The sequence below is a fragment of the Rhinolophus sinicus genome, linkage group LG12 (genome assembly GCF_036562045.2).
Source record: "Rhinolophus sinicus isolate RSC01 linkage group LG12, ASM3656204v1, whole genome shotgun sequence".
Taxonomy (NCBI): Eukaryota; Metazoa; Chordata; class Mammalia; order Chiroptera; family Rhinolophidae; genus Rhinolophus; species Rhinolophus sinicus.
This window is the reverse complement of record NC_133761.1, coordinates 34,726,150-34,751,830: the sequence shown is the minus strand read 5'-3', so window position 1 is coordinate 34,751,830 and position 25,681 is coordinate 34,726,150. Positions and strand designations below refer to the sequence as shown.

Genomic DNA, 25,681 nt, shown 5'->3' with positions numbered 1-25,681 from the left:
GATCCTCTACTTTCTCATCTTTACTAGAATGACAATGGGCCAGCCTATATTAAACCAACTCCTTCTCTAAGCTTCCTATATTTTTAGTTATCGCCTTCCCCAGGAGAAAGGAAATGGTTGAGTTACAGAAGAATTAAGTCACTAGGAACTTTTAAGACCTACAAGAAGTGTACCCAAATTTACAATACCAAGAAATTGTTTCCAATAACAATTGAGGTTTGAGGCATTTATTTTAAAGTATATTAATTTATTCATATATTATATATATTTCACATTATTACATTTTAACATTCATCAAAAACTAAAGAGTTTTTAAGAATTTTTCAAAGTCCTGTACTGAAGTTTTGGCAATTTCTTCACAAAATACTTCATCAGGCATTGATACCAGTTTGTCCAAAGAAATGTAGTTAGGTTTTGCTGGATCATACTGTGCTCTTCCTAAATAAGTCAGAAACATATGTCTTTCTTTGACTTTAAACAACCTTGTATTAAACACCTAGAAAAGAAAAAAAGTTTTTAAAAAAACGTTGTGCCCTGAAAGAAGAACTATTAAAATGTTTATCTGGCTAAAAATTTTTACAGGCTAACACATATTGATCACATGCTCAGTAAATATGCTAAATGTCCAGGGTTTAAACCCTATAGCTTCCAGTAAGAAATTATGGTTAAAAAGGGATTCAAACCTCACAAACAGAACAATTATAAAATAATAAAGGGCTACACGGTAGGCAAAGAACATTGACTCATCCAGAGACAGGACAGAAGTTGTTAAAAAAGCAAATCCTCAGGCTCAACCCCAAACCCTTTGAGAGTGGGGCTCACAAGTCCTCCAAGTGACTCTGATACCAGCCAAGTTTGGGAAACAAAGTAAAAGATCAAGGTCTATGGCATCAAAAAATATGTAAAGTTTCATAATCTGTGAAGCTTCCCTATTTTTTTTTTTTTTTTTTAATTCCTGCTGCTCTCTGACGAGTATAAAAATGAACTTGGCATTTAGGGGAGCAACTAGAATCTTACTTGCCTCAGGGTTAAAACTCCTAAAGAAGAGAGCAGCGGCAACTTTAACAAGGAATCAGAAGCAGCCTAAGTCCCTATAGCCAGCTGAAAGAAAGAAGGGAGACTTGGAGATCTGGCCAGACTTGAATGAGAGCGCTAAGCTGAAGAGACATCTGTGATGCCCTGATGAGACCCAAATGAACCACATTCAGTATTATGTCTCAGGTCCTTTTCTTGGCTATACTTCAGGTACACTGAGAACACTTCACATGGCACATAACCTCTGGGAGTCTTTCCTTATATTCAAGTGGAAACAAAATAATAATAGATCACTTGTGAAGACATATGCAAAACAGTTGTTGAAAGCTGAAGTACAGTGACCGAAAAAAATTATGATGTGCTAACTCAACATGGGATTGGCTTGCTTTTGGAACAAAACATCTTTTTCTCGCTGCAAAAATAAAGTACATGCTGTTGTGCCTTTATTTTGATAACTAAATTCCTATTACTGCATTGTTACTGCTCATAAAGACGTAGGAAGCTTCTAAATGTATTTCTTTGACTCTTGGCTTACAAAATTATCATACAACATACAGACAAGACCATAAATAACTCTGAAGCTCCTAGTTATAAATTTCCTAAATATAAAGACACTAAAGCATTTACATAGTTTATGACCAGATATTATGTTCAAGGCTATTATCTTATTAGAGATTTGTGTGATCTTTCTAGTCCAAAAGCCACAGTTCAGGATTGGGTTTTTCTTTTTCTTTTGTTTTGGTTTTTTATTGTTAACCACCAGGAGTCACTATACCATAGTTAGAAAAATTTCATCCTGTTAATGATCCATTAAATCATCAGAGATCAAAACAACAACAACAACAAAAACACCCTAAAATCCCCACCCTGGGAATTACTCTTGTCTTAATGTGGACTCCAACTCTGCCTTCACAGAAACCGACAGTGGGAGAGGAGAAACAAGGTTTTAGGGGATACTGACTATAACTTCTTTCCTTATCTACTGATTTCCTTATGTCATTATCCTAACTGCTTTTGTTATCCTTTACCTTCCGTGATTGCTGCTTTGAAATGGCTAAATTATCTATACCTATTAAGTTATAATTGTTTCTCATTTTTAATTAATTATAAAATGTACGAGTATGTGCCAACAAAAACTTATTTGCATGAGAAAAGTACTTTCACACCAATTTTTAAAGCACCAGCCAAAAATTTAAAGTCTATTATCAGTTTCCTAACAACCCTACTGTCAGTTAATGTATTTTTCCATTACTGAGGTTTTTTTTTTATCTCCCAGCAGTACTACCCAGATCCTAGGATTCTGAGAGTACCAGTATGAAAGACACAGTTCTATAATGGGGCTTCCCAGAACCTAGATTTTGGGGTGCCTAAAATCTGTGTTTTTAAACAAGTGATTTTAATACATCTGGTCAAGTTTATAGTTTCGTCTATGTACAAAGTTTCTGTCCATCTTTGATACCCCACTCAATCTACTGACAACTCAAATGTTATTTCTTAGAATGGCAGCAAATCCTAGTTAAGAGCATGTGTTTTTAAACTTGACTGTCAGAGTTCTAATCCTATTGCTGCCCCTTTTTACCTGGGTAACCCTAGACAAGTCACTGAATCTCTTTATGGTTACTTTATTCATTTGTAAAATAGGGATAATAGTACTTACCTCTCATATGGCTGTCTTGAGACTTAAATGAATTAAAGTAAGTAAAGCAGTACAGACAGTGCTGGCAGATAGTAAGCAAGCACTCAATAGCTGTTATTATTTCTATGATTTTCCAAAATCTCCCGAATTAATAATTTTATCAGACATGTGGTTAAGACTCTGACTTCATGTAAATTACATTTTGTTTAAAACTCATCTTCCACATTAGATTACAAATTCCACAAGAATACAAACCATATCTGATTGATTTTTGTATCTCCTTATCAGGTTCTCTTATCATGCTTTACTATAACTGAATTATCTACCAAACCAAGAAAAACCAATTGCCATTGCTTTTTAGTTGAAGAGTACTTATTTTACAATTGTTCCATAAGCCAAATTTGCACCATTGCAGGCTTCTAACACTTTTTATAATGAATACATATGCATTTGATGGAACAGAAATATTCTCCATTAAGGGCCCATTCATAGTTAAGTATGATAGGTAAATAAACATTGCTATTTGTGAGAGAACTGGACCAAATGCAACCTAGTTCTGAGAATTATATTAAAGTCATATTTCTTTTGCCCATCTTTATATCAAGAAAGCATGTCACAAATGGAGAAGGATCACTTTAATTAAATTCAATCTTCCAATGAATACTTATTCTATTCACATGGCAAACAGGAAAGGATGACTTTGATGAAATCCCATCATTAATTTGTTCAACAAATATTTACCTACTGCCTATTAACTGCCAGGTATAGTTGTAGGCACTGGGAATTCAGCAGTGTATATCAATCAGACAAAATCTCTGTTTTAAAAGAGTTAACATGCTTGAAAACAAGCAGATGATATCACTCCTTAAGTAAAGAACAGGAAAGTCTGATTAGCTTAGAAAATAAAATGATGGCTTTGGCATGATGGCAAACTGGAACTGTTTTATGCTTAGGTAGGAGATCATTACAATATGGCGTGTTAACTAATGGACTTAGGTAGTGAATAAAAAGCACATGTAGCACTGCAAGGACCTTTAAGGGAAGTGATCTACTTCAAATTTAAATGGAGAAAAAAACACAAGAGAAAATAGATTAGATTCCAATAGGCATAACAAGGAACAAACAGGTAAACAGGAAAATAGATTCATCACTATTTCTCTTCTGAAGATGGACATGTTTGCCTAGAAGTCATAAACTTCTCACGAGCGATCCCTCCCTCTACTCTATTTGCTACATGTGTTTTTGACAAAAAGATGGGAAAAGAAGTATGACCTTCACACAACTCTCAGGACTGGATTGCACTTGGTCCAGTTCCTTCACAAATAGCAAGGCATTTTCACAAGTGAACAGCACGAGACACCCAGACAGCAGCTTCAGATGGAGCAAGGACGGCTCTTACATAGAGCTGTGCACCCGTTACCTGTGGGAACCTGACAATGACGTGGTGGGGAATGCTCATCACATTGTGCACATAATCGAAAGTCTCCGTAAGTTTTCTTTTATTTATAGTTAACATCTTTGGGATTTTGGTAATCATATGTTGAATTTCATTACGTTTAAAACCTAGTTCAAGACGATACACCTAAAAGAAAGTAGAGTCATTATAAGTCATAAATAGAAATAGTTATTTTGGTACTGTGCCAGAGGACACATTGATTCTTTTAAAATTGAAAATAAGCACATTAAAATCTGGACACCTATGCCAATGCCCTTAACGGATCGCAGCTTCCTGCTTCTGGGGTAACCTGAATTTCAAACCCCTCTCTTGAGCATGAGCTACTCACAGCATGGCGATCATCAAGCGGATCACCAAAAGGAGCTATCATAATTATGAGATGGAATGATGGTGGGTATGGGAGGTCTGCTCAGGTTGTCTGTATGGGCGCTACACCACACAGACCAGCAGTAAGGTTTTCAAAGTGCTTTTTGAGCCTCTGCTCCCAGGTACATTTAAATGTGTTATCTAGCAAATTAGATGTCAAAATTCCAGACAGAGATGAAACTAAACACCTAAACGTGAGTTAGGCCCTCTATGTGCAGTCATAGCAGCCTATGCTCCCCCACCAATCCCCTGCTTTTATCACTGCATGCTATCCCCCACTAGACTGTAAGTTCCACAAGAGCAGCAACTCTCTCCCTAGCATAGTGTGTGGGCAGGTGCTCAACAAATATTTCTACAACTGAATATGAAACACTTTAAGCACCTCAGAAAATAGGCTTTCGATAATAATTTCAATTACTACTGCAGCTCTGTATATTAACTAGTCTGCTGCCTTTGGCTCTATGCTCTTCTCTGGAGAAAAAACAGTAAAGAGCATCTGGTATGTTCTGTGATAGACCAGCGCTGGTAGTCGGCACAGATGTTATAAGGATAGTCACTGCTCTCTTCACAGAAGTCTTCTGGATCCAGCCTCTGAAACTCATCCCCACCTGGGGTACACAGACACAGACTCTCATACTGGTCAATGGAAGTAGTTTCCAGGTACCACCCAGATACCTAATCTACTCTAGGATTACAGGCATCAATGTCTGCAAGGTGCTTTACTTATATAACACCTCGTCAACATGTGAAAATATTATTAACTAAAACAAATTGCTTCCTAGATGTCTATTGTATCATTTCCTATTGTCATCTTTTTTAGAAATAACTTCATTTATAATATAATTTTCTTTATTATAGCACAATAGCAAAATCTATCCTTTTCAGAGGACTTAAACATTTGAAGAAAGAAGCTGATTTCTCAAAAGTTTAAAGTCATCCTACCTTCATATTTTCCTTCACAGGCTCCAGACTTCCCGTTAGTAGCCTTGGGAGACGAACTACCAGATCCCTAATCTGTAGTTACAAAACAATCTATCATTACTATATATGCATAGCCAATTATTTTGGAAAACCAAAGCATTACTAGAACTAAAAAACTATAAATTTTTAAATGACCCAGTCAGGGAAGTGCTGGTAACCCCAGAAATACATAAACTTAATTCTGTTTGAGGGAAAAAAACAAACACTAAAAAAAAGAACTTATGGAACCAATTTGATGGAATATTATAGAATAACACATCTATGTTTAACCTAGCAGGCGAATTCATTCTTGTACAGAAAATACCAGGCATTTATAGAAGACATCTGTTACAAACATGAGTTTTGACAGTTACCAAATGTAGCTGACATGGAAATATAGAAATGCTCCCTCTTTCTTTACCTTCTTCACACTAAGTTCAAGTTCTTTCTGAAAAAATCCCAATCTGTTATCCAGTCTTTCCACTGAAAAATTCAGCAAAAATGGTGCATTTCTGACCATCTGTGTAATATCTGCCTTATTGAAATTTTTTGACTGTAGATAAGCCACTCTAGAAAAACAAACAAAAATACATGTACATTATTATACCAGTGTCAAACTACTTTCCAGAATACTGTTTTTAAAAAGGCACATACACACAGGGCGCGAGGGGTAAAAAAAAAAAAAACCCACTCTATAATAATGGCCCAAATATTGTTAAAACAAGCATCCATGCAACTCTAGAATTGTTACCATTTATACTTGAAAACAAAATAATTCTGAAATCCAGTAACAGATTCCCTTTTCAGTTAATTTGACTTATTTTATTACTTGGTAGGAAAAAAATAAATAGATTTGATTTAAGAATTTTTTTTTTTTGGTCTAAAAACAGAAAAAACATAAATTAAGAAAACAGATTCAGAATTCTTTTTACAAAGAAAGACAAGTGTGAGAGGAAATTTTTTAATTTAGTATCTCAGAGACACTGAAAGAAAATATTTCATTTTAGTACATTTACTAAATACGTATTTTCATAACTAATTTTTACTGCAGTCTGTCAATATATATTTTGTTAACAACTGAGAAATTTCCCGCTAAGTTTCTGGAAACCAAAATAAGATAGTGAAATATATAAAGTCTGACTATAAAATAACATTATTGATTTTTAAAAATCTATAAACATAGTAAAAGTCAGTTTTATTAAATGCCTAAAATATACCAGGACATTATCTTAAGTCTCACCACAAAAACAAAAAAACCTGTGATCCAGATAAAATTTCCACATTACATTTGAAAAAACATAAATCCAGAAGTTAAATAACTTGTAAGACCACCAGCTAATTAATGACAAAGCTGAGATTTCAACTAAGTTATATGCCTACCTTTAATGCCTATGATATTTCTAAACCATGTATCAGAACTTATAGTTTATATTCAAATGACTATTAGTTCTTTATAGTAGTCCCTTAAAGGCCAAAAGAGAAAAGATTGATAAATTTAATCATATAAAAATTTAAAATGCAAGGCAAGAAAACACTATCAACAAAGCCAAAGACAAATAACAATCTGGGCAAAATATTTATGACATGTCATGGAGAGAAAACTAATTTTAATATTGAAAAGAATGCTTATAAAAAAAAGAAGAAAATAGACATATGAAAAATGCTCTAAATATTTGATGCTCCAAACATCATTTCCAAAACAAGGCATTATTTTTATCTATAAAATGAACTGAAATCATAAAGTTTGATAATACTGTATTAGTGAGGATAATAGGGAAACTGGTACTTCTGTAAACTGTTGGCAGGAGTGTAAACTGGAAAACAACCTGTATGAGGGATAATTTGTCAATATCTATTAAAATTACAAATGGATATATCCTTTGATCTAGTAATTTCTAGAAATCTGTCCTACAAATATACACCAATATGTATGAAATGAGGTATATACAAGAGAGTCACTGCAGCCTTGCTGTAATAGTAAAGACTGCAAACAACCAGTCTTTGCAGTCTTTACTATGTATTACACAAGGGGAAAAAAAAGGAAGTGACAATAAATAGTTAAGGTAAGAAAGCGGGGTGCAGAATATTATGTATAAATGCTAGCAGTTGTATGTATGTGTGTTCACGGGCATGTGTGTACATAGATATATGTGTACACACATGTTTATGTACTCATATGGTAGAACATTCTTAGCAGGTTGAACAAAAAACTTGATAATAGTAGCTGTCACCATAGATGGGTCTTGGAAGGACAATGAGGGATAGAAGCAAGGTGGTGGAAAGGAGGATTACTTTTTTTTGTGTGTGTGGCAACAAGGACTGGTATCTGATTAAAACAGCAAAATTGCTGTCTACATTATGATAATTTTTCCAATAAAACACTAACATATAAAGCCCAAACCCCCTAAAAATTAATGCAGATTATTCATTTGAAAATTCTTACAAAGAATCAAATAATGTTTTTATTCACTTAAATTTTTTTTCATTGAAACCAAGTATATTAAATCAGTGTTATTACAGAAATTCTAGAAAATAAGAATGCTGTACATAAACCAGAGCCAGAGCTAAGTTCAATTAGAGCTTATTTTTCACTGTATACCCTTTTGAATACATTGGGTAAATTACCTATTAAAAATTTCAAAGTAATTTAAAACATGTTCCACAGCTTAGTTTACTAGTCAGCCAGGTTTAGGAACTATTAGACTACTATCTATATGAGAATATTCTTTTGTTGTTAGGAGCATGTGTGATCTTGGGCAAGTAACTTAATTCCTTTTAAGCTTAACTTTCCTTCACAGAATTAAAAGTACAGAGACAGTGTTGTATAGTAACCATGACTCTAGAGTTATACAAACTGGGTTTGAATGCCAGGCCTGCCACTTATACTAGCTACGTAATCTTAGGCAAATTATTTAACCTCTGTGCCTCTCCTGTAAAATGGGGATATTAATAATAGTGGTACAGTAGGAAGCCTCTGTAATGGCCCCTAATGATTCCCCCCTCCTGGTATACATGCTTACTTGGAATAAATGTTGGGCAGGAAGAGCAAGTTGGTTTTTGAATAGGAGGGAATTAGTGTTCGAGGCAGCCAGGAGGAACAGATCTGGATATGTCAGATTGGCTTTCCTAGAATCACTCTTTCTCTCCCCTGTATTGTAATTAAACTCTATATTACACCAGACTGTAAGTCCTATGAAGGGAGAGAGTGTGACTATCTTACATGGCTCAAGTCTAGCTCAGTGCCTTGCAGGCATAATAAGGACTCAAATTGTTCAATATAAGGAATGCGATGTTTTTTCCTAATTAGGAAAAAAGGTCATTAGACTGATGATTCAAGGAACTACAAAGCTCTCTGAAATACAGTAAGGCTCGATCGACATCAGTGTGAGAATAGTCTGGGGGAGAAGACTAGAGGCAGACCTGCTAGGAGACTGCTGCAGTAATCTTGATGTGAAATGATGGAGACCTGAGGTAAAGTATTCAAAGTGAAGATTAAGATAAATGCATTGACTGACTTGAGAAATATAAAATGGTAAAATTGACTTGGTGATTTATTAGATGTGAATGCTAAAAGAGAATCATAGCTAACACCAGTAATTCTGATGTGGGTAACAGGGTGACAGTACTCTCATTCAGTGAAGCTGGGAATACAGGAAAGAACTGATTTAGGTGAGAGGTGAGGGTGATGATGAATTCAAAACCGGAACTTACAGACAGGGACAAAGTTTTGTTCCCAATGCCTAACAGCATTCCTATGTCACAGATCAACACTATCTCACTGAAGTGATATCAAAGATTCAATAAAATTTTAAATGTTGAATGAAGCATAAAGATGTTTATAGAAGTGCTATTTAAAGAAAAAAAGGAACAACTAAAATAACTTATGGAAATGATTAAGCAAATTTTGCAATCTGCCAAGAGAATGTCAAACATCTACCATCAAAAACTGGCCAGTAAAAAACACAGAAGTTTAGTCTTTTATAACTTTAAGAGATACTTTCAGATAATCCAGTCATTTGTTAATGGATTAAAAAAAAATCATATTCCCATTTCTGAAAAGAAACAGTTCAGTACTGACTCAGAAAGACATTTTCATGTTTTTGTTTTCACATAAAAATAATGGGTTACTGAATAAAAAAAGTATATTTTAGATACTTAATTTTGATCAAAGAAGGTCCAAACAAAACAATAACATTCATGTTCATTATCTTGGTAGATCCTCATGCAGCTGAGACTTAAAAAAAAATAACTTACACATACATTTCCTTTATAATCACTTCTTGTTATGTGAGGATAATTCTAAAAACCCTACCTGGTCTTAAGGTTTTTAAGGTCTTCAGAGAAAATAGCATAATTTTTAGTAAGGAATGGTCCCAGTTGGTTATCCTCTATACCCAGATCTTTAAGAAATAGGAGTATTTGCTTAATGTCGTTTTCAAAATCCATTCTCAGAAGGCAGTTGGCTGCATCTGGATGTTTTTCTATCTTGGACAAGTCCACTCCTATAGTAAATTACAAACACTGTTTAAAGATAACTGTTTAACTTAGTTATTAAACGTCACACATAAAAGTGCACAAAGGAGAACTAATAGGCATAGAAACTTCTAAATGTTTTTAAACAAAATTGGTTGCATAAGTAAAAATAAATTAAAATGAAAATACAACGTTTATTTCAAAGCCATCCATAGAGGAAAACAGTACATTTGGCTAAATTTCCACCTAAAACAAATTCACTAAGTTGTATTGACCTAGGATCATCATCTTTATCTATAGTTTCTTGAATATTGTTTGAAGGATGCTTATGAGCCCTAATGAGCTCCATAGTAACTAGTTAATTGGTAGTTCTGTAGGGTAACAAACATAAATAAACTGTTACTTTCTTTGAAGTTTTTTTTTTTTAATTATTTCCTTTGTTATAAGCATTATTTTAAAATATGCTTATGATCCCCTCCACAGGGGGAATAAAAATGACCCTATGTCTTACTCATCATTGTAATCTCCAGGTCTTTAGCACAGAGACAAGTACCTTGAAGGAGTTCAAGAAATGTCTATGTGAGACCAGGTGAACATATACAGCCCTCAAGTACACCACAAAGCAGAAAGTATACAATCTTTAACCTTCACATATTCTTATAATCTTAGGTAATCCAAGTAAATGAGGGACAGGAGAGAAAGAATAAGAAGGGGGGGAAATCCAAGCTGTTATTTTAAATCATTCTTTGGTTATGAATATAATTAGAAGTCAGCATTAATTAGACAGAGAATCAAAGTAACCTGTAATTCAAAATTCTCATTAAAACTGAGCAATTTACGCTCTCATTTTCCCTTTTATTTGATTAAAAAAAAAAACACGAATAGGAAAGGCCTATTCCTTATCTTTAGAGTAAATATTTGAAGATAATGTTAAACCTTAAGTTTACACTCAAATTTCATATTCTTTAATATATTTCTTCAGCTTGAAAATAATCCTTAAACTGATTTCTAGATGCAAGTTTACAGTCTTAAATATAAAAGCAATGAAATAAAAACATTCTTTTTAAATGGTATTCGTAATTAGAAAAATAAATTATAATTACATTATTAGATCCAAATATAATTCTAAATTCAAATTTCTTATATTAAATAGGTATTGTTATAAGATGGTCACAAACAGAAAAACATCACACACACAAACACACATACACACAGTATGAAAACTAGAAACAGATCCAGGATAAAGTAAAAATCTGGCATACAATAATAATGACATTTCAAATCTATGGGGGAAAAGGACTATTCATTAAAACATAACAGGACTACCACCTATACAAACACTTGAAAAAAATTAAGAATTCCTTTTATATCTGATACAAAAATTAATTTCAGATAGATATGAATTTAAATGTGTGCTAACTCTAAAACTACTAGAAGAAAACACAGAATTTAAAAAATAATATTATGTTTGACAACATAAAAGTATTAAAGCTAAGTACAGCTTTCTGATTGATCTATATTTGCAAAGAAAAAGATCCGGAAAGCTACTCAACAAATTGGTAATGGTGGTTACCCTTGCAAAGTGGAACTGAAGATGCAGAGAGGGTAAGAGTTTTTTTCTTTTGTAATATTTGTACTTTTAACAACTAGATGTAATTCTTTTATAATTTAAAAATAAAATTAATAGAAAAATAAACAAAAATTTTGAATGGATAAATAAATTAGAAACTAATTCCAAAAATCTGGGATAAATGGGGGAAGTTATGCTTTAAAAATAACATGAAGGGTTCAGAGTTCAAATATGACTACATATTACAGCTTACAAGTGTGCTGAAGTGCCTTGCTCAGCATAAGCTGTCATACCCTGACTGCTGAAACAGAAATCCTGAAAAGCTGCTTTTAACAGCAATAGGAGAGCAGAATCTCATCAGGAGGGCACACTGCTGTGAGCACAAATCACTTGGGCTTACTCACAATTTCATTAACTTGAAAAAATAGTCACTGAATTCCTACTATGGACTAGCCACTTGTAGTAGGCTCTGCGGATATAAAAAAAATGAATACTACATGATTCTAACTTCTAGGTGACCACAGTCTAAGTTGGCTTTACCCCATGATGTATTCAGTTAGGGTTACACATACATGCATACCATGTTTCCCCGAAAATAAGACCTAGCTGGACAATCAGCTCTAATGAGTCTTTTGGAGCAAAAATTAGGAAGACCCAGTAAAATAAGACTGGGTCTTATATAATACTGGGTCTTATATTAATTTTTGCTCCAAAAGATGCATTAGAGCTGATTGTCCAGCTAGGTCTTATTTTCGGGGAAACGGTACTTCCTGGAGAGCAGTGAGCAATATTTATAGTCATAATGTAATCACTGACTAATGATTTATCTAAAACTTGTTAATATAAATATATTGGGAAAATTGAAGAGAATCAGGGAAAAGTATGTGTGTATATACATGAGATCAACTGATGTCTAAAGCTGATGAACCAATCAAGAGCACTATAAATAACTACAAAAACATTTAGAGGTTAAATACAAATAGAAAGAGCTATGTAAAAGTTCAGTAGATACCTCTAGGGAGTGGGATGCAAGGTCAGGAAGGATGAAGCGGAGTAGTTTTTCACTAGAAGGCTTCACATTAGTTGATTTCTGTTAATGTGTATGTACTACTTTGATAAAGATTAAAAATGCTAATTTAAACAAAGTAAAAAGAGAAATGAAGAGCAGACTCAAGAAGTACTTGTAGGTTACGCAGACTTACCTAGAAGCACTAACTTCTGCAGAGTCTCAGAATGATCCACATAGTCTCGAAGTGTGAATGAAACGGGGGGCAATGGGGGATCTGCAGTAATCTGAACAGCCTCCTCCTCGGAAATTGGCTGCAATGGAGACAGTGGAGGCACATTGTCCAGTCCTTTGAAGCCAGCCATGTAGAAAGAGAGAAGCAAGATAGCTCTCCAATTTGTATACTTAAAGCTATTTCTATAAAGACAACCTCTTCCCTACTTTGCGTCTTTCTTGGGATCATTTCAGGATTAAACATCGAAGAAATCCAAATATTTTCTACCTTCTAAGAGGGAAGGTTAAGACTATTTAGAGAGATCAACTACTCTTTCTACAAGATAAGAAATTTCTTGGTATATTTCTATTCCATAAGGAGGAGTTCTGTACAAAACCCTGTCCCTTTCCTTTATTTTTAATCAACAGTTAAGAATTTTATAGACTGACCTTCATTTTGAGAAAGAGATAGAGTCTACCATAGTTTAACTTGGTCAAAAAATAGAATATCTTCTACCAGCCTGAATTGCATGGATTAAAAGTCATCAGATTCTGAAATGTCTTCATTTTGATCTAATCCCCTTTTCTCCAAGTTATTCTCAAATATGTATGTCTTTAAGAGAACTTCTATATGATTGTATTTCTACCACCTGCAGTCCTTTGCTAAGTGACTCTCTCTAGTACAGCCTTGATTCTGAGGTTTTGTTTTGTCTTATATCAAACACAGTATGGAAAATACTGGAAACTGTAACATACCTTAAGAAATTGGGACTGTGACTTTTTGTTCAAATTTTTTGCTTCTAATAACTACACTTTCCCATTTCTTATAGCCAGCCTCTCCACCTAGCCTCCTATCCCCCACCCCAGCTTCTTTTTATATTCTATTTTATCTAATATTATCTTATTTACAGTGAAATATTCCTAGAATAGAAGCAGAGGAGGGAAGAGGACTGAGTAAAAAGTGACATGAGGGAGATTTTTGGGGTGATGTAACTGTTCTATTTGTTGACTGTGGTGGTCGCTACACAATTAAATGCATAAGTCAAAATTCATAGAACTGTATACCCAAAAAGGATGAATTTTTCTTGACATAAATTATACCCTAATACATCTACTTATCACCAAATATTTTTTTGGGAATCTAAATAATAAAGTATTTAGAAAGAAAATGCTGTACTTATAGCTATAAAATAATCTTATACATATTAATATATAAATTTTTCTTCTTAGTAAAAAAAGGATATAATAGAAGTAAATGAATAGAATTGCCATTGTTACTTTTCTTGCCTGGTACAAAATAAGACTTGAAATGGGCTAGTAATGTAAACAGGTAGCTTGTTCAAACTACCAAAGTGAGGCAAAGGAGACATTTCTGTAAGTTCAGGATTACCTTCTAGAGACAGCTCAGAATCAAAGTTGGGTATCTTTTGTGTCTTCAGTGACTGTTCATTCATGGAAGGAAGCATAGTGTTTTGGGCAGAATTAATCTCTTGCCTAATTGAGATGGTAGACTGGGAACTATTATTCCAAATGGAGGAGTTCCTGTAAGTCTTAAATCCCCATTGGAGAAAGAAATTATCAGAGGACATCCGAGGCTGAGCAGAAAATTCATGCAATAATGTTTTTCCAGGTCTCGGAAAACAATTTCTGAGTTGTGTAGAAGTAATGAAACTATTCAATTTAATTGAATTGAACCACCTGGGTATCCACTGGGTCAACAGGGCCATTTTTCTTAAAGTAGCCTACAAAGGAAACATATAACCATTAAAAAAAAGAGAGAAACTTATTTACTCACATGTGTAAAACAAAAGACAGGAACTTCTAAACTGGAAAAATAAAGACACGCTTTATAATTTAAAAACAAAAAGCAAAATCACTGGTGTGAGAAAAACATTTAAAACAAAAATCTGTAAATGTTCAAATTATACCTGAACCCAATAATCTCTATTAATTTAATAATTTAAAGAAAATAAAGTAATACAATTATATTCTTCAAATTTGATTTGAAGGACGTTTAAGAAACAGATTACTTACAACGGCACTCGCATAAGACTATAAGCTGATTTCTCAACAGAAACTGCAGGACAGATGGGATTGGCATAAAATATTCAAAGTGACAAAAAGCAAGGACGTACAACCAAGATTACTTTACCCAGCAAAGCTATCATTTAGAATCAAAGGATAGATAAAGAGCTTCCCAGACAAGAAAAAGCCGAAGGAGTTCATCACCACCAAACCAGTGTTACAAGAAATGTTAAAGGGACTTCTTTAGGAAGAAAGAGGAAAAATGTGAATAATAAAATAGCAATAATTATGTACCTATCAACAATCACTTTAAATGTCAATGGCTTAAATGCTCCAATCAAAAGATATAGGGCAGCTGAATGGATAAGAAAACAAGACTTATAGCTATGCTGTCTACCAAAGGCCCACTTTAGATCCAAAGACACACACAAACTGAAAGTAAAGGAATAGAAAGATTATTTCATGCAAATGGAAATGAAAAAAAAAGCTGGGGAAGGAATAGTTATATCAGACAAAATAAGACTTTAAAACAAAGGCTATAATAAGAGAAAAAGGACATCATAATGATAAAGGGATCAATCCAACAAAAGGATATAACCCTTGTAAACATTTATGCACCCAAGATAGCAGCACCTAAATACTTAAAGCAAATGTTTACCAACATAAAGGGGGAGACTGATAGTAATACAGTCATAGTAAGGGACTTTAACACCTCACTGAAATTAATGGATAGATCTTCCAGACAGAAAATCAACAAGGAAACAGTGGCCTTAAACAACACATTAGAACAGATGGATTTAATTGATATTTTTAGAGCATTTCACCCTAAAGCAGCAGAATACAGTGGTGCCTCAGTTTTCAAACATAATCCGTTCCGGAAGACCATTTGAGTTCTGAAATGTTTGAAAACCGAGGCACAGTTTCCCCATAGAAAGTAATGCAAAATGTATTAATCCGTTCCAGACCTTCAAAATCAACCCTTAAAACAGCAAATTTAGCATGAACTTTACTATCTAATGATACCATAAATCCATAAAATTTACGGCGTTCATAATCCAAAATGTTCGTCAACGGAGACGTTCGAAAACCGAGGTACCACTGTATACATTCCTTTCCAGTGCATATGGAACATTTTCTAAGACAGACCACATGTTAGGTCACAAAACAAGTCTCAATACATTTAACAAGACTGAAATCATATCAAGTATTGTCTCAGACCACGATAGTATGAAAGTAGAAATCAATTACAAGAAAAAAAAAACAACTGAAAAACACATGGAAGATAACATGCTCCTAAACAACGAATGAGTTAACAATGAGATCAAGGAAGAAATAAAAATATACCTTGAGACAAATGAAAACAAAAACACATGACCCCAAATCTATGGGACACAGCACAAGCAGTCCTAAGAGGAAAATTCACAGCAAACAGGCCCACATCTAGAAACAAGAAAAATCTCAAATAAACAGTCTAAACTTACACCTAAAGGAACTAGAAAAAGAAGAGCAAAGCCCAAAGTGAGTAGGAGAAAAAAAATAATAAAGATCAGAGTGGATATAAAAGAAACAGAGTCTGAAAAACAATACAAAATATTAGAAACCAAAAGCTGGATCTTTGAAAAGATAAACTACTAAACCCTTAACCAGACTCAAGACAAAAAGAGAGGACCAAAATAAATAAAATCAGAAATGGAAGAGAAATGACACTGACACCACAGAAATACAAAGGATTACAAGATAATATTACAAAACAATTATATGCCAACAAATTGAACAATCTGAAAGAAATGGATAAACTCCTAGAAACACACAATATTCCAAGACTGAATCAAGAAGAAACAGAAATTCTGAAAGACCAATTACTACTAACGAAATCAAATCAGTATCAAAAAACTCCCAACAAACAAAAGTCCTGGAGCAGATGGCTTCACAGGTGAATTTTACCAAACATTCAAAGAAGATTTAACACCTATCCTTCTCAAACTTATCCAAAAAATTCAAGAGGCGGGAAGGTTACCAACCTCAATTTATGAGGCCACCATTACCCTGATTCCAAAGCCACACAAAGACATTACAACAAAAGGAAATTATAGGCCTATGCTCCTGATGAACATAGATGCAAAATTCCTCAACAAAACATTAGCAAACCAAATTCAGCAATACATTCAAAAGATCATAAACCACGATCAAGTGGGATTTATTCCTGGGAGCAAGGCTGGTTCAATATCTGCCAATGAATTAACCACGTATACAAAATGAAGGATAAAAATCATATGATCATATCAATAGATGCAGAAAAAATGTTTGACAAAATCCACAGCAACCATTTATAATAAAAACTCTTAGCAAAGTGGAAACAATAGGGAACTTCTGCAATATAATAAAGGCCATAATGACAAACCCACAGCTATCATACTTGAGCAAAAGCTAAAAGCATTCTCCTTAAGATCAGGAACAAGACAAGGATGCCAACTTTCACCACTTTGATTCAACATAGTGTTGGAAGTTCTAACCACAGCAATCAGACCAAAAACAAAAAAAAAACAAAAAAAAGAAAAAAGAAAGTAAAAGAAAGAAAAGAAAAAATTTTACAAACAGAAAAAAGAAATAAAAAGCATCTAATTTGGACATGAAAAAGTAAAACTGTCATTATTTGCAGATGACATGATACTGTATATGGAGAATCTGAAAGATTCCACCAAAAATCTATTGGAACTGAGAAAAAAATTCAGTAAAGTAGCAGGACACAAAACTAATATTCAGAAATCAGATGCGTATTTATACAACAACGAATTATCAGAAAGAGAAATTAAGAAAACAATCCCATTTATAATTGCATAAAAGAAATAAAATACCTACCATGTTTCCCCCAAAATAAGACCGGGTCTTATATTATTTTATGCTCCTAAAGATGCATTAGGGCTTATGTTCAGGGGATGTCATCCCGAAAAATCATGCTAGGGCTTATTTTCCGGTTAGGTCTTATTTTTGGGAAAACATGGTAGTAATAAATTTAACCAAAGAGGTAAAAGCCTCACACTTGCAAAATTATAAGACTTTGAAGAAAAAACTGAAGAAGATACAAATAAATTGATGCATATACTATGCTCATGCATAGGAAGAATTAACATCTTAAAATGTCCATACTACTCAAAGCAAAATATAGTTTCAATGCAATCTCTATCAAAACACAAATGGTATTTTTCACATAACTAGAATAAATAATCTTGAAATTTATACAGGACCACAAAAGACCCTGAATAGCCACTGCAATCTTGAGCAAGAACAGAGTTGGAGGTATCATGCCACCTGACATCAAACTATCTCACAAGGCCATGTAATCAAAACAGCATGATACAAGCATAAAAACAGACACATAGATGAATGGAACATAATAGAGAGCCCAGAAATAAACCCACACGTACATGGTCATTTAATCTATGACACAGGAGGCAAGAATATGCACTGTGGTAAAGACAGTCTATTCAATAAATGGCATTGCAAAAACCGCACAGATACATGCAAAAATATATAAATAAATAAAATAATCTTCTTAACACCATATAAAAGAATAAACTCAAAATGGAGAAAAGACTTAAATGTAAAAAACGAAACCATAAAACTCTTGGAAGAAAACACAGGTAGTAAACTCTCTGACATTGTTCTTAGTGATACTTTTTTCCTGATATATCTCCTCCAGCAAGGGAAACAAAAGAAAAAATAAACAAATGGGACCACATCAAACTAGAAAGTTCTTCACAGCAAAGAAAACCACCGAAAACCAGAAAAGACAACATACTAAACGGGAAAATATATTCACCAATGATACATATGATGAGTGGTGAATATCCAAAATTTATAAAGAACTCATGCAACTGAACACCAAGAAAAAAAATCCAATTGAAAAATGGGCAGAGGACCTGAATAGACATTTCTCCAAAGGAGACATATAGCTGGCCAATAGACATAAGAAAAGATGCTCAACATCATGTCACTAATCATCAAACAAATATAAATTAAAACCACAAGGAGATACCACGTCACACCTGTCAGAATGGCTATCATCAATAAATCAACAAACAACAAGAGTTGGCAAAGATGTGGAGAAAAGGGCACCCTCGTGCATTGTTAGTGGGATTGCAAATTGGTGCAGCCACTACAGAGTACAGTATGCAGGTTCCTCAAAAATTTTTAAATGGAGCTGCCTTATGAGCCAGCAATTCCACTTCTGGGTATTTACGTGAAGAAATCCAAAACATTAATTTGAAAAGAGATATGCATCCCTATGTCCACTGCAGCATTATTTACAATAGCCAAGATATGGAAGCAACCTAAATGCCCATCAACAGATGAATGAATAAAGATGTGGTACACATGTACAATGGAATATTTCTCGGCCATAAAAAAGAATGAAATTTTACCATTTGTGACAACATGGATGGGCCTGGAAGGTATTATTCTAAGTGAAATAAATCAAAGAAAGAAAGACAAATACCATATGATCTCATTTACATATGGATTCTAAACAAAATAAACGAACAAAACAAAACAGAAATAGACTCATAGATACAGAGAACAAACTGATGGTTGCCAGGTGGGAGGGGATTTGGAGAGCTGGGTGAAAAAGGTGACAAGATTAAGAAGTACAAACTGGTAGTTATGAAACAGTCAAGGGAAGGTAAAGCATAGGAAATACAGTCAGTAATATTAAAATAACTATGTATGGTGCCAGGTGGGTAGAGAATAATGGGGGGGACGAAATCACTTCATAAATTACATAAATGTTTAACCAGTATGCTGTACACCTGAAACTAATACAACATAATATTGAATGTCAACTGTAATTGAAAATAAATAATTTTAAAAAGATACAGATTGATGATCAAAACAACACTGAGTTATTCAAATGTATTTTATGTACATACAGTTGAACCTTGAACAACACAGGGGTTAACAGTGCAAGGTCCCCGCTCTCCCTCAGTTGAAAATCTTCATACAACTTTTGACTCCCCAAAAACGTAACTATTATTGATTAGAAGCCTTACTGATAACATAGTTGATAAACAAAAATTTAGTATTTATATGTATTATATACTATATTCTTACAATAAAGTAACCTAGAAAAAAGAAAATTCATCAGAAAGAGAAAATACATTTACGGTACTGTACTGTATCAGTACCATAAGTTTACATTGTTTGTTTACAAGATGAATTGTCTATGTCAGTACCAACATCAATACTGTCTTACATGATATAAAACACTGTAGACGTCATATGTATTACTAACGCTAGACATAAAAAACAAAAAGATAACAGGAAAAAGATTCATATTTATTAACAGGTATAAAAGTTCATGTATTGATCATGAAGACGCATCAATATAATTGTTTTATGGTAGCCTAGCATATACACTAATTAACAAATCGTTATAAAATTTTTATGACATACAGTATGACACTCATATTCATAATAGTATTGGAAACATTGTTACATTAAAAAAAAAAAAAACAAAAAACACTTACCTGTGATAATAGGCCGATAGGCAGTTTCTCCAATTATGGGAGAGGGAGAGGGAGAGGGACAGGGAGAGGGAGAGGGAGAGGGAGAGAGGCAGGCATATTGAATGGCAATATAACTCTTTGAAAGCAAAGTTATAAAACAGTAAGAAAACTAACACATTATTAATTTTGTATTAAATATCACTCTCCATATGGCTATGTAAGGATAGGTTAACCAATTCCATAAAAGCCTTGCACATGATTATACATGATGAATACTTAGGCGATGATAAAACAAAAATGTCTCATACAATTCTTGCTGAAGAGTTATTAGATTTTCACAGAAAGACACACACATATACAACAGATAAGTTCATTAACTGTACGGCATGATGATGATTTACTGTTCATTAAGTGGAAATAGATTATCATAAAGGTCTTCATCCTGTTGTCTTCACGTTGAGTAGGTTGAGGAGGAGGAAGAGGAGGGATTGGTCTTGCTGTCCCCCAGGGTGGCAGAGGTGGAGAAGGTGGAAGGGGAGGCCAGAAAAGCAGACACACTCGGTGTAACTTTACGGAAATACATTGTAATTTTTTACTTTTTTGCTTTTTCATTTCTGTAAAAATGTTTCTATGGGGTACCAATCCTTCTGCCCATTGCTTTAGTTTCAGTGCCCGTATCATAGAAAGGTCCATGTCGCAAAAAAAGTCAAAATCAGTTTAGAATAATCGGAACCCTTCTGCCAGATTGTCTATTGCCAGTTTGTTTTCTGGCTCTGCTTCTTCTATGTGTTCTTCATTGTCTGGCACTGGTTCGGAAGCACTCATCTCCATCAAGTCATCTTCATTCCTCTGGTGTGGTGTCTATTAGTTCTTGAATTTCTCCAAGATCCATATCTTGAAACCCCTTATTCTTTCTGTTCCTTATTAATAAATGGCCTTTGTGGCATTCTTTCCCCCCCAAAATAGGGCACTTTCACCTGCATTAAAAACCTGTGTAGGCAGATATCCTTTCTCCCCAATTATTTTCTTAATGACATTTGGGAACTTGTGTACTGCTTCTTGGTCAGCAGACCCTGCTTCTCCTGTTATCTTGCCATTTTTTAAGCCAAACCTCTTCCTAAAATTATCAAACCTTTTTGCTGGCATTAAATTCTCCAGCTTTAGATCTTTCACCTTCCTTCTGTTTTAAATTGTCATATGATGCTTTTTCTTGAAACATATTAGTCGATAGGTATGCCTTTCTTAAACAATCCTGCACCCATGTAAAAGCTGCATTTTCAATACAAAATAAAAAGGTAGTTTGCAAAAAGTGCAAGGTTTTTGTACCTGCTGCGATGGCTTCACAAATTTCCTTTTCTGCTTGCAATTGTCCTTATGCTGGATTCATTTATCTTCAAATGCCGAGCAACCGCAGCTGCTGATCTGATATTATGGCACATATTGAGCAATTCAGTTTTTTTCTTGTATTGTCATGATTTTCCTCTGCTTCTTTGGAGCACTTTCAGTATCACTAATGGCACTTCATATGGGTTCCATGGTGTTATTAAAGGTTTATGGTATTGCACTAAACACAATAAAAAATACCCGAGAACCACAAGAGATCACTTTTTACTACGATATGAATTTACTGGAGAGATGAACTACCCATGTGGAGAAGATCAGTGTCACATGTTTTAAGTGGATACTTGCAACACTTGAGCTCATCGTAAAGCAACAGGAGGTGGCTATGAAATTTTTACAGCAGTAGTTTGTACTATAGTTCATTTCATGCAGTTATGATTTAATATCACACCTTTACATTTGTTTACATTTCTCTTGACTGTGACTACGAATGGCACTACGTGCGCCCTATAAGTATATTTGTGTGCACAAGTTTTGATAAATTTCAACTTTTTATAATAGATTTGTGTATATATTATTGTAGTAAATGATAAAATAGACTAGTATCTACATATATTTTATGCTTTCATGACATAGCTAAAATTTTTCCCAATTTTTAAAAATATTTCTAGGCTATGTGGTTAGCTTCCGAGTTTCTTCAAATCATTACAAATCTCCAAAATTTTTTTCAATACATTTATTGAAAAAAATCCATGTATAAATGGACCTGCACAGTTCAAACCCGTGTTGTCGAAGGGTCAACTGTACATTCATTACAAAATAAAAAAACAAGAAGAAATCTACTTTGTCTTAAATGAATCATCAAAATATTATCATCGCGATCTAGTAGGTTGTTTCTTGCTTCATCCTCAGGGCTAAACAATGTTGATTATTTCACAGATAAAGCTGTTACTCAAAATGGCATTGAACAAAATGAGTTTTATCAAATTGTTTGTAGGAAAAAGGAAAAAGAAAGCCTTCAAAAAACAGTCATAGCAAAATGAAGTGAGAGGATACATAAGCAATCAGCAATGGGTGAATGTATATTTTTTATGGAAAAGCAGTTGCTTTTAAGATGATTTTCATTAGGAAAGATGGTCACTACTTTAAACTCTAGAAATACGAAGGAATTTTATATTTAGCCAGCTTAATTAGAAAGGTAAATTTGATGCATATAATTTCACATTAAATAATACATAAAAAACAAAACCCAGAGTCTAGCATATTAAAAATGCTACACAAATGTTAGCTGTTATTACTATTGATTACACAAGCAAATATCAATGAATTGCATGTAACTTTTTACTGTTTTTCTATATACTGGAATTCAGCTTATTTTATGCTCTGAATTAGACTAAATTATTGTCTAATCTTCTCTTGGCGATCTGTAGTTGATCCTTGAACAATTTGGGAGTTTGGGGCACCCATCACCGTGCAGTGGAATATCTGCACATAACTTACGCCTGCCCTTCACATACACAGATTCTTGAATCGAAAATATGTAGTTAGAGAAGTCTCCTAAAAGGGATTTAAAAAAGTGAAAGTCATACTGACATTCTGAAATGGTTTTAGAAAGGAAAGAAGTATTCACAATAGCCTGTGAGATAGGTGATTTTTATTAAATCTTGGTAGGAAATGAGCCTCCAAACCTGTCAAGTTTTTCCTCAAACATAAAATATTCATTCTTTGCACAGCAAAGTCATAAAGGCACTAAGCTGGAAGCCAGAAGACCTCAGTTATGCTTCCTTAACAGACTAAGCTTCTTGTGGAGGTCTAGCACAATGTATCGCCCATGAAGGGGGTGTTCAATGACCATTCTTTAAAAAACAAAATTTTAAAGGTTACAAGTACAATAAGATAATTCTTAAAATCCCTATTAGCTGTAAAATGTTTTCACTTCTAAGTTTGTGTAAGAATTTCATCGTACTTCAAAGTAAATTTCTGAAATCCCAAATTCACTCAGAAGCCTTTCCAGCCTCAAATTAATACTCCTCCCACATAAGGCAGATTAACTTTTGAATTCTATCCTGATTCATCAAAATACCTTTATGTATACAATTAATATTTATCCTTCTATTTTTTTATTTACAAGAGCACTACCTTATTTACATCATTTCATTGCTGTGTATACTCCTTAATAATTAACTGTTAGTTCACGAGAGCAGGACTGGGTCTCATCTCTGGTCCACCCTCCCAGGGATTCTCCATTAGCCTTGCACTGCTCCACTGTCGTTGGACAGAAATATTAATACATCAACTGCAATTACGGTTAACTCACTTGCCTACACAGCGAATAGGACATTCGCATATGTGTATAAAATACTATTTAGTGATAAGTCTTATAACACGACTCTTTCATCAGGAATATTAAAGAAAAAAAAAGCCTTAAAGAATTCTTTAATCCATTAAAATATCAAGTACTAATTCTCAACTACGTGCCTTAACAATACGCTAGGAATAGGAATAGGCACTAAAATACTGTTTTTCGAAGATTCAATGTCTACTTCTGTAAGGTTAATAAATGAAATCAGGAGACGAAAGGCTGCTGGAAGACGGCTCCGTAAGTAATAGGGTCTTCTCGTCTCCATTCCTCGACGCCCTCCCTAGGCCATTGTATTAACAACAAGACCGTTTTAGCTCCCCATACCGAACTTCCCTAGGAAGCCAGACGCGGGGCTTCCGTGTCCTCCGCAAAGCGCGCTAATAAGAAAAGTTTTCGTCTCATCAGCCAGGGGTAAAAACAAAACAAATCACCCTCGACAGGCCGGCGATGACCTAAAGGCCATGAGAGGCCCTGGAACGCAGACTGGACAGTGCCCCTCGCTCTCCAGCAGCTTTCCCTTTACCTGTGGTGAGGCCTAGGTTTCCCGGCTTCTTTCGCGACGGCCGCCAGGCTGCCAGACCACGCTTACCGGCCCGCGAAGCCGCACCTCCGCTCATCCGACTGCCAGGTCTGTCTGCGCGCCGGCGCTGCCTCGCCCTCGTGAGCGGCGGCCGGAGTGGGCGAGACCATCTGAGAGACTGCGCGGGGGGGAGAGCGGTCGGCACGTGGGGAAAACGCGAGCTAGCGGCCACAGCTTCCCTTCTCCCGTTCGCCACTTCTTTTAGTGCTAGCCCACTGAGAATCTAAAAGCACCAGGAGTCCACAGAGATGCCTCTTTCAAAACGCCAATTGTGGCACGGCCGGCGGCGTCTCCCGCCCGAGGCCGCGTTGGCGGCGACGCGACCCCGCCCTCCCGCTCCTGTTTTTCCCTTGGTTCTCAGCCTGTGCTCTGCTCCAGACGCGGCCCTGCTCTTTGGCCGCCGACCCACCGCGGCTCGGCACCTCCGGGGTCCCAGCCTCGAAGGGCCGGGGCCGCCGCCGCCGCCGCAGGACGGGGAGGCGGGCCATGGCGTCCTGCGTGGGGAGCCGAACCCTGAGCAAAGATGATGTAAACTACAAGATGCATTTCCGGATGATCAACGAGCAGCAAGTGGAGGACATCACCATCGACTTCTTCTACCGGCCGCACACCATCACCCTGCTCAGCTTCACCATCGTCAGCCTCATGTACTTTGCCTTCACCAGGTGAAGCGGGACCGCCGTGCGGGCGGGGGATGGGGAGGAAGGGGACGCCCTTGGGTAAGGGAAGGGGCGGGCGGGAGGCCCTGCGGGGAGCGTTCCCCGGTGTGGCTCCGGGTAAGGAAGCGGGCTGGCTGCTCCTCGCATACTCTAGCAGACTCCCCGCCCCCCGCTCAGGCAGCTCCGCCGCGGTCCGGGTGTCTCGCAGCACACCCGTCTCCTCTGCAGTTTCTTTGGATCGGCCTTCGCCCCTACCCTCCCGCCCTCACCCTACCTCTGTCTATACCACCTCTCCCATACAGCTCCTCAGACCACGTCAGGAACACTCCTGGGGCATCTAGCATGATTCCCTCCTACCACACTCAGCATCGCTCCCCACACACATCACGACACCAGCCGCTTCCTCTCCAGTCCCGCTTTCTACCCAGCACACCGCATGAATCATCTCGTATGCACCACCTTCAGCACGTATCGTTCACTACACACTGAAAACACCCC

General features: G+C 35.6%; 2 protein-coding genes across 3 annotated transcripts in view; one reads left to right on the top strand and one right to left on the bottom strand.

Moving 5' to 3' along the window:
* Positions 1 to 211: 211 nt before the first annotated feature.
* Positions 212 to 24,606, bottom strand: MTERF3 (mitochondrial transcription termination factor 3). Its single transcript, XM_019718403.2, has 8 exons — positions 24,468 to 24,606; positions 14,106 to 14,457; positions 12,699 to 12,851; positions 9,766 to 9,955; positions 5,875 to 6,022; positions 5,436 to 5,507; positions 4,092 to 4,253; positions 212 to 496 (listed from the first exon to the last, which is right to left on the bottom strand). Exons 2-8 carry the CDS (start codon positions 14,440 to 14,442, stop codon positions 302 to 304), a joined length of 1,257 nt encoding a protein of 418 aa, XP_019573962.2. The 5' UTR covers positions 14,443 to 14,457; positions 24,468 to 24,606; the 3' UTR covers positions 212 to 301.
* A 222-nt stretch (positions 24,607 to 24,828) lies between these two features.
* Positions 24,829 to 25,681, top strand: part of PTDSS1 (phosphatidylserine synthase 1) — a 70,453-nt gene continuing 69,600 nt past the window's right edge. The window contains exon 1 of one of the 2 annotated variants that reach the window (XM_019718401.2): positions 24,829 to 25,189. In XM_019718401.2, coding sequence (XP_019573960.1) covers positions 25,011 to 25,189 — 179 coding nt within the window. In that variant the 5' untranslated portion in view covers positions 24,829 to 25,010. The remainder of the gene's footprint in view (positions 25,190 to 25,681) is intronic. The other variant, XM_019718402.2, reaches the window with a different exon arrangement.

What these genes read in the sequence shown, in the direction of transcription:
- MTERF3 (XM_019718403.2), bottom strand. Translation starts at nt 14,442, where the DNA reads ATGGCCCTGTTGACCCAGTGGATACCCAGGTGGTTCAATTCAATTAAA. An exon ending in TTCTGAGCTGTCTCTAGAAG is followed by an intron (nt 12,852 to 14,105) that starts GTAATCCTGAAC and finishes CTGGCTTCAAAG; the next exon opens with GACTGGACAATGTGCCTCCA. An exon ending in CTGTGAAGGAAAATATGAAG is followed by an intron (nt 4,254 to 5,435) that starts GTAGGATGACTT and finishes ACTTTCTTTTAG; the next exon opens with GTGTATCGTCTTGAACTAGG.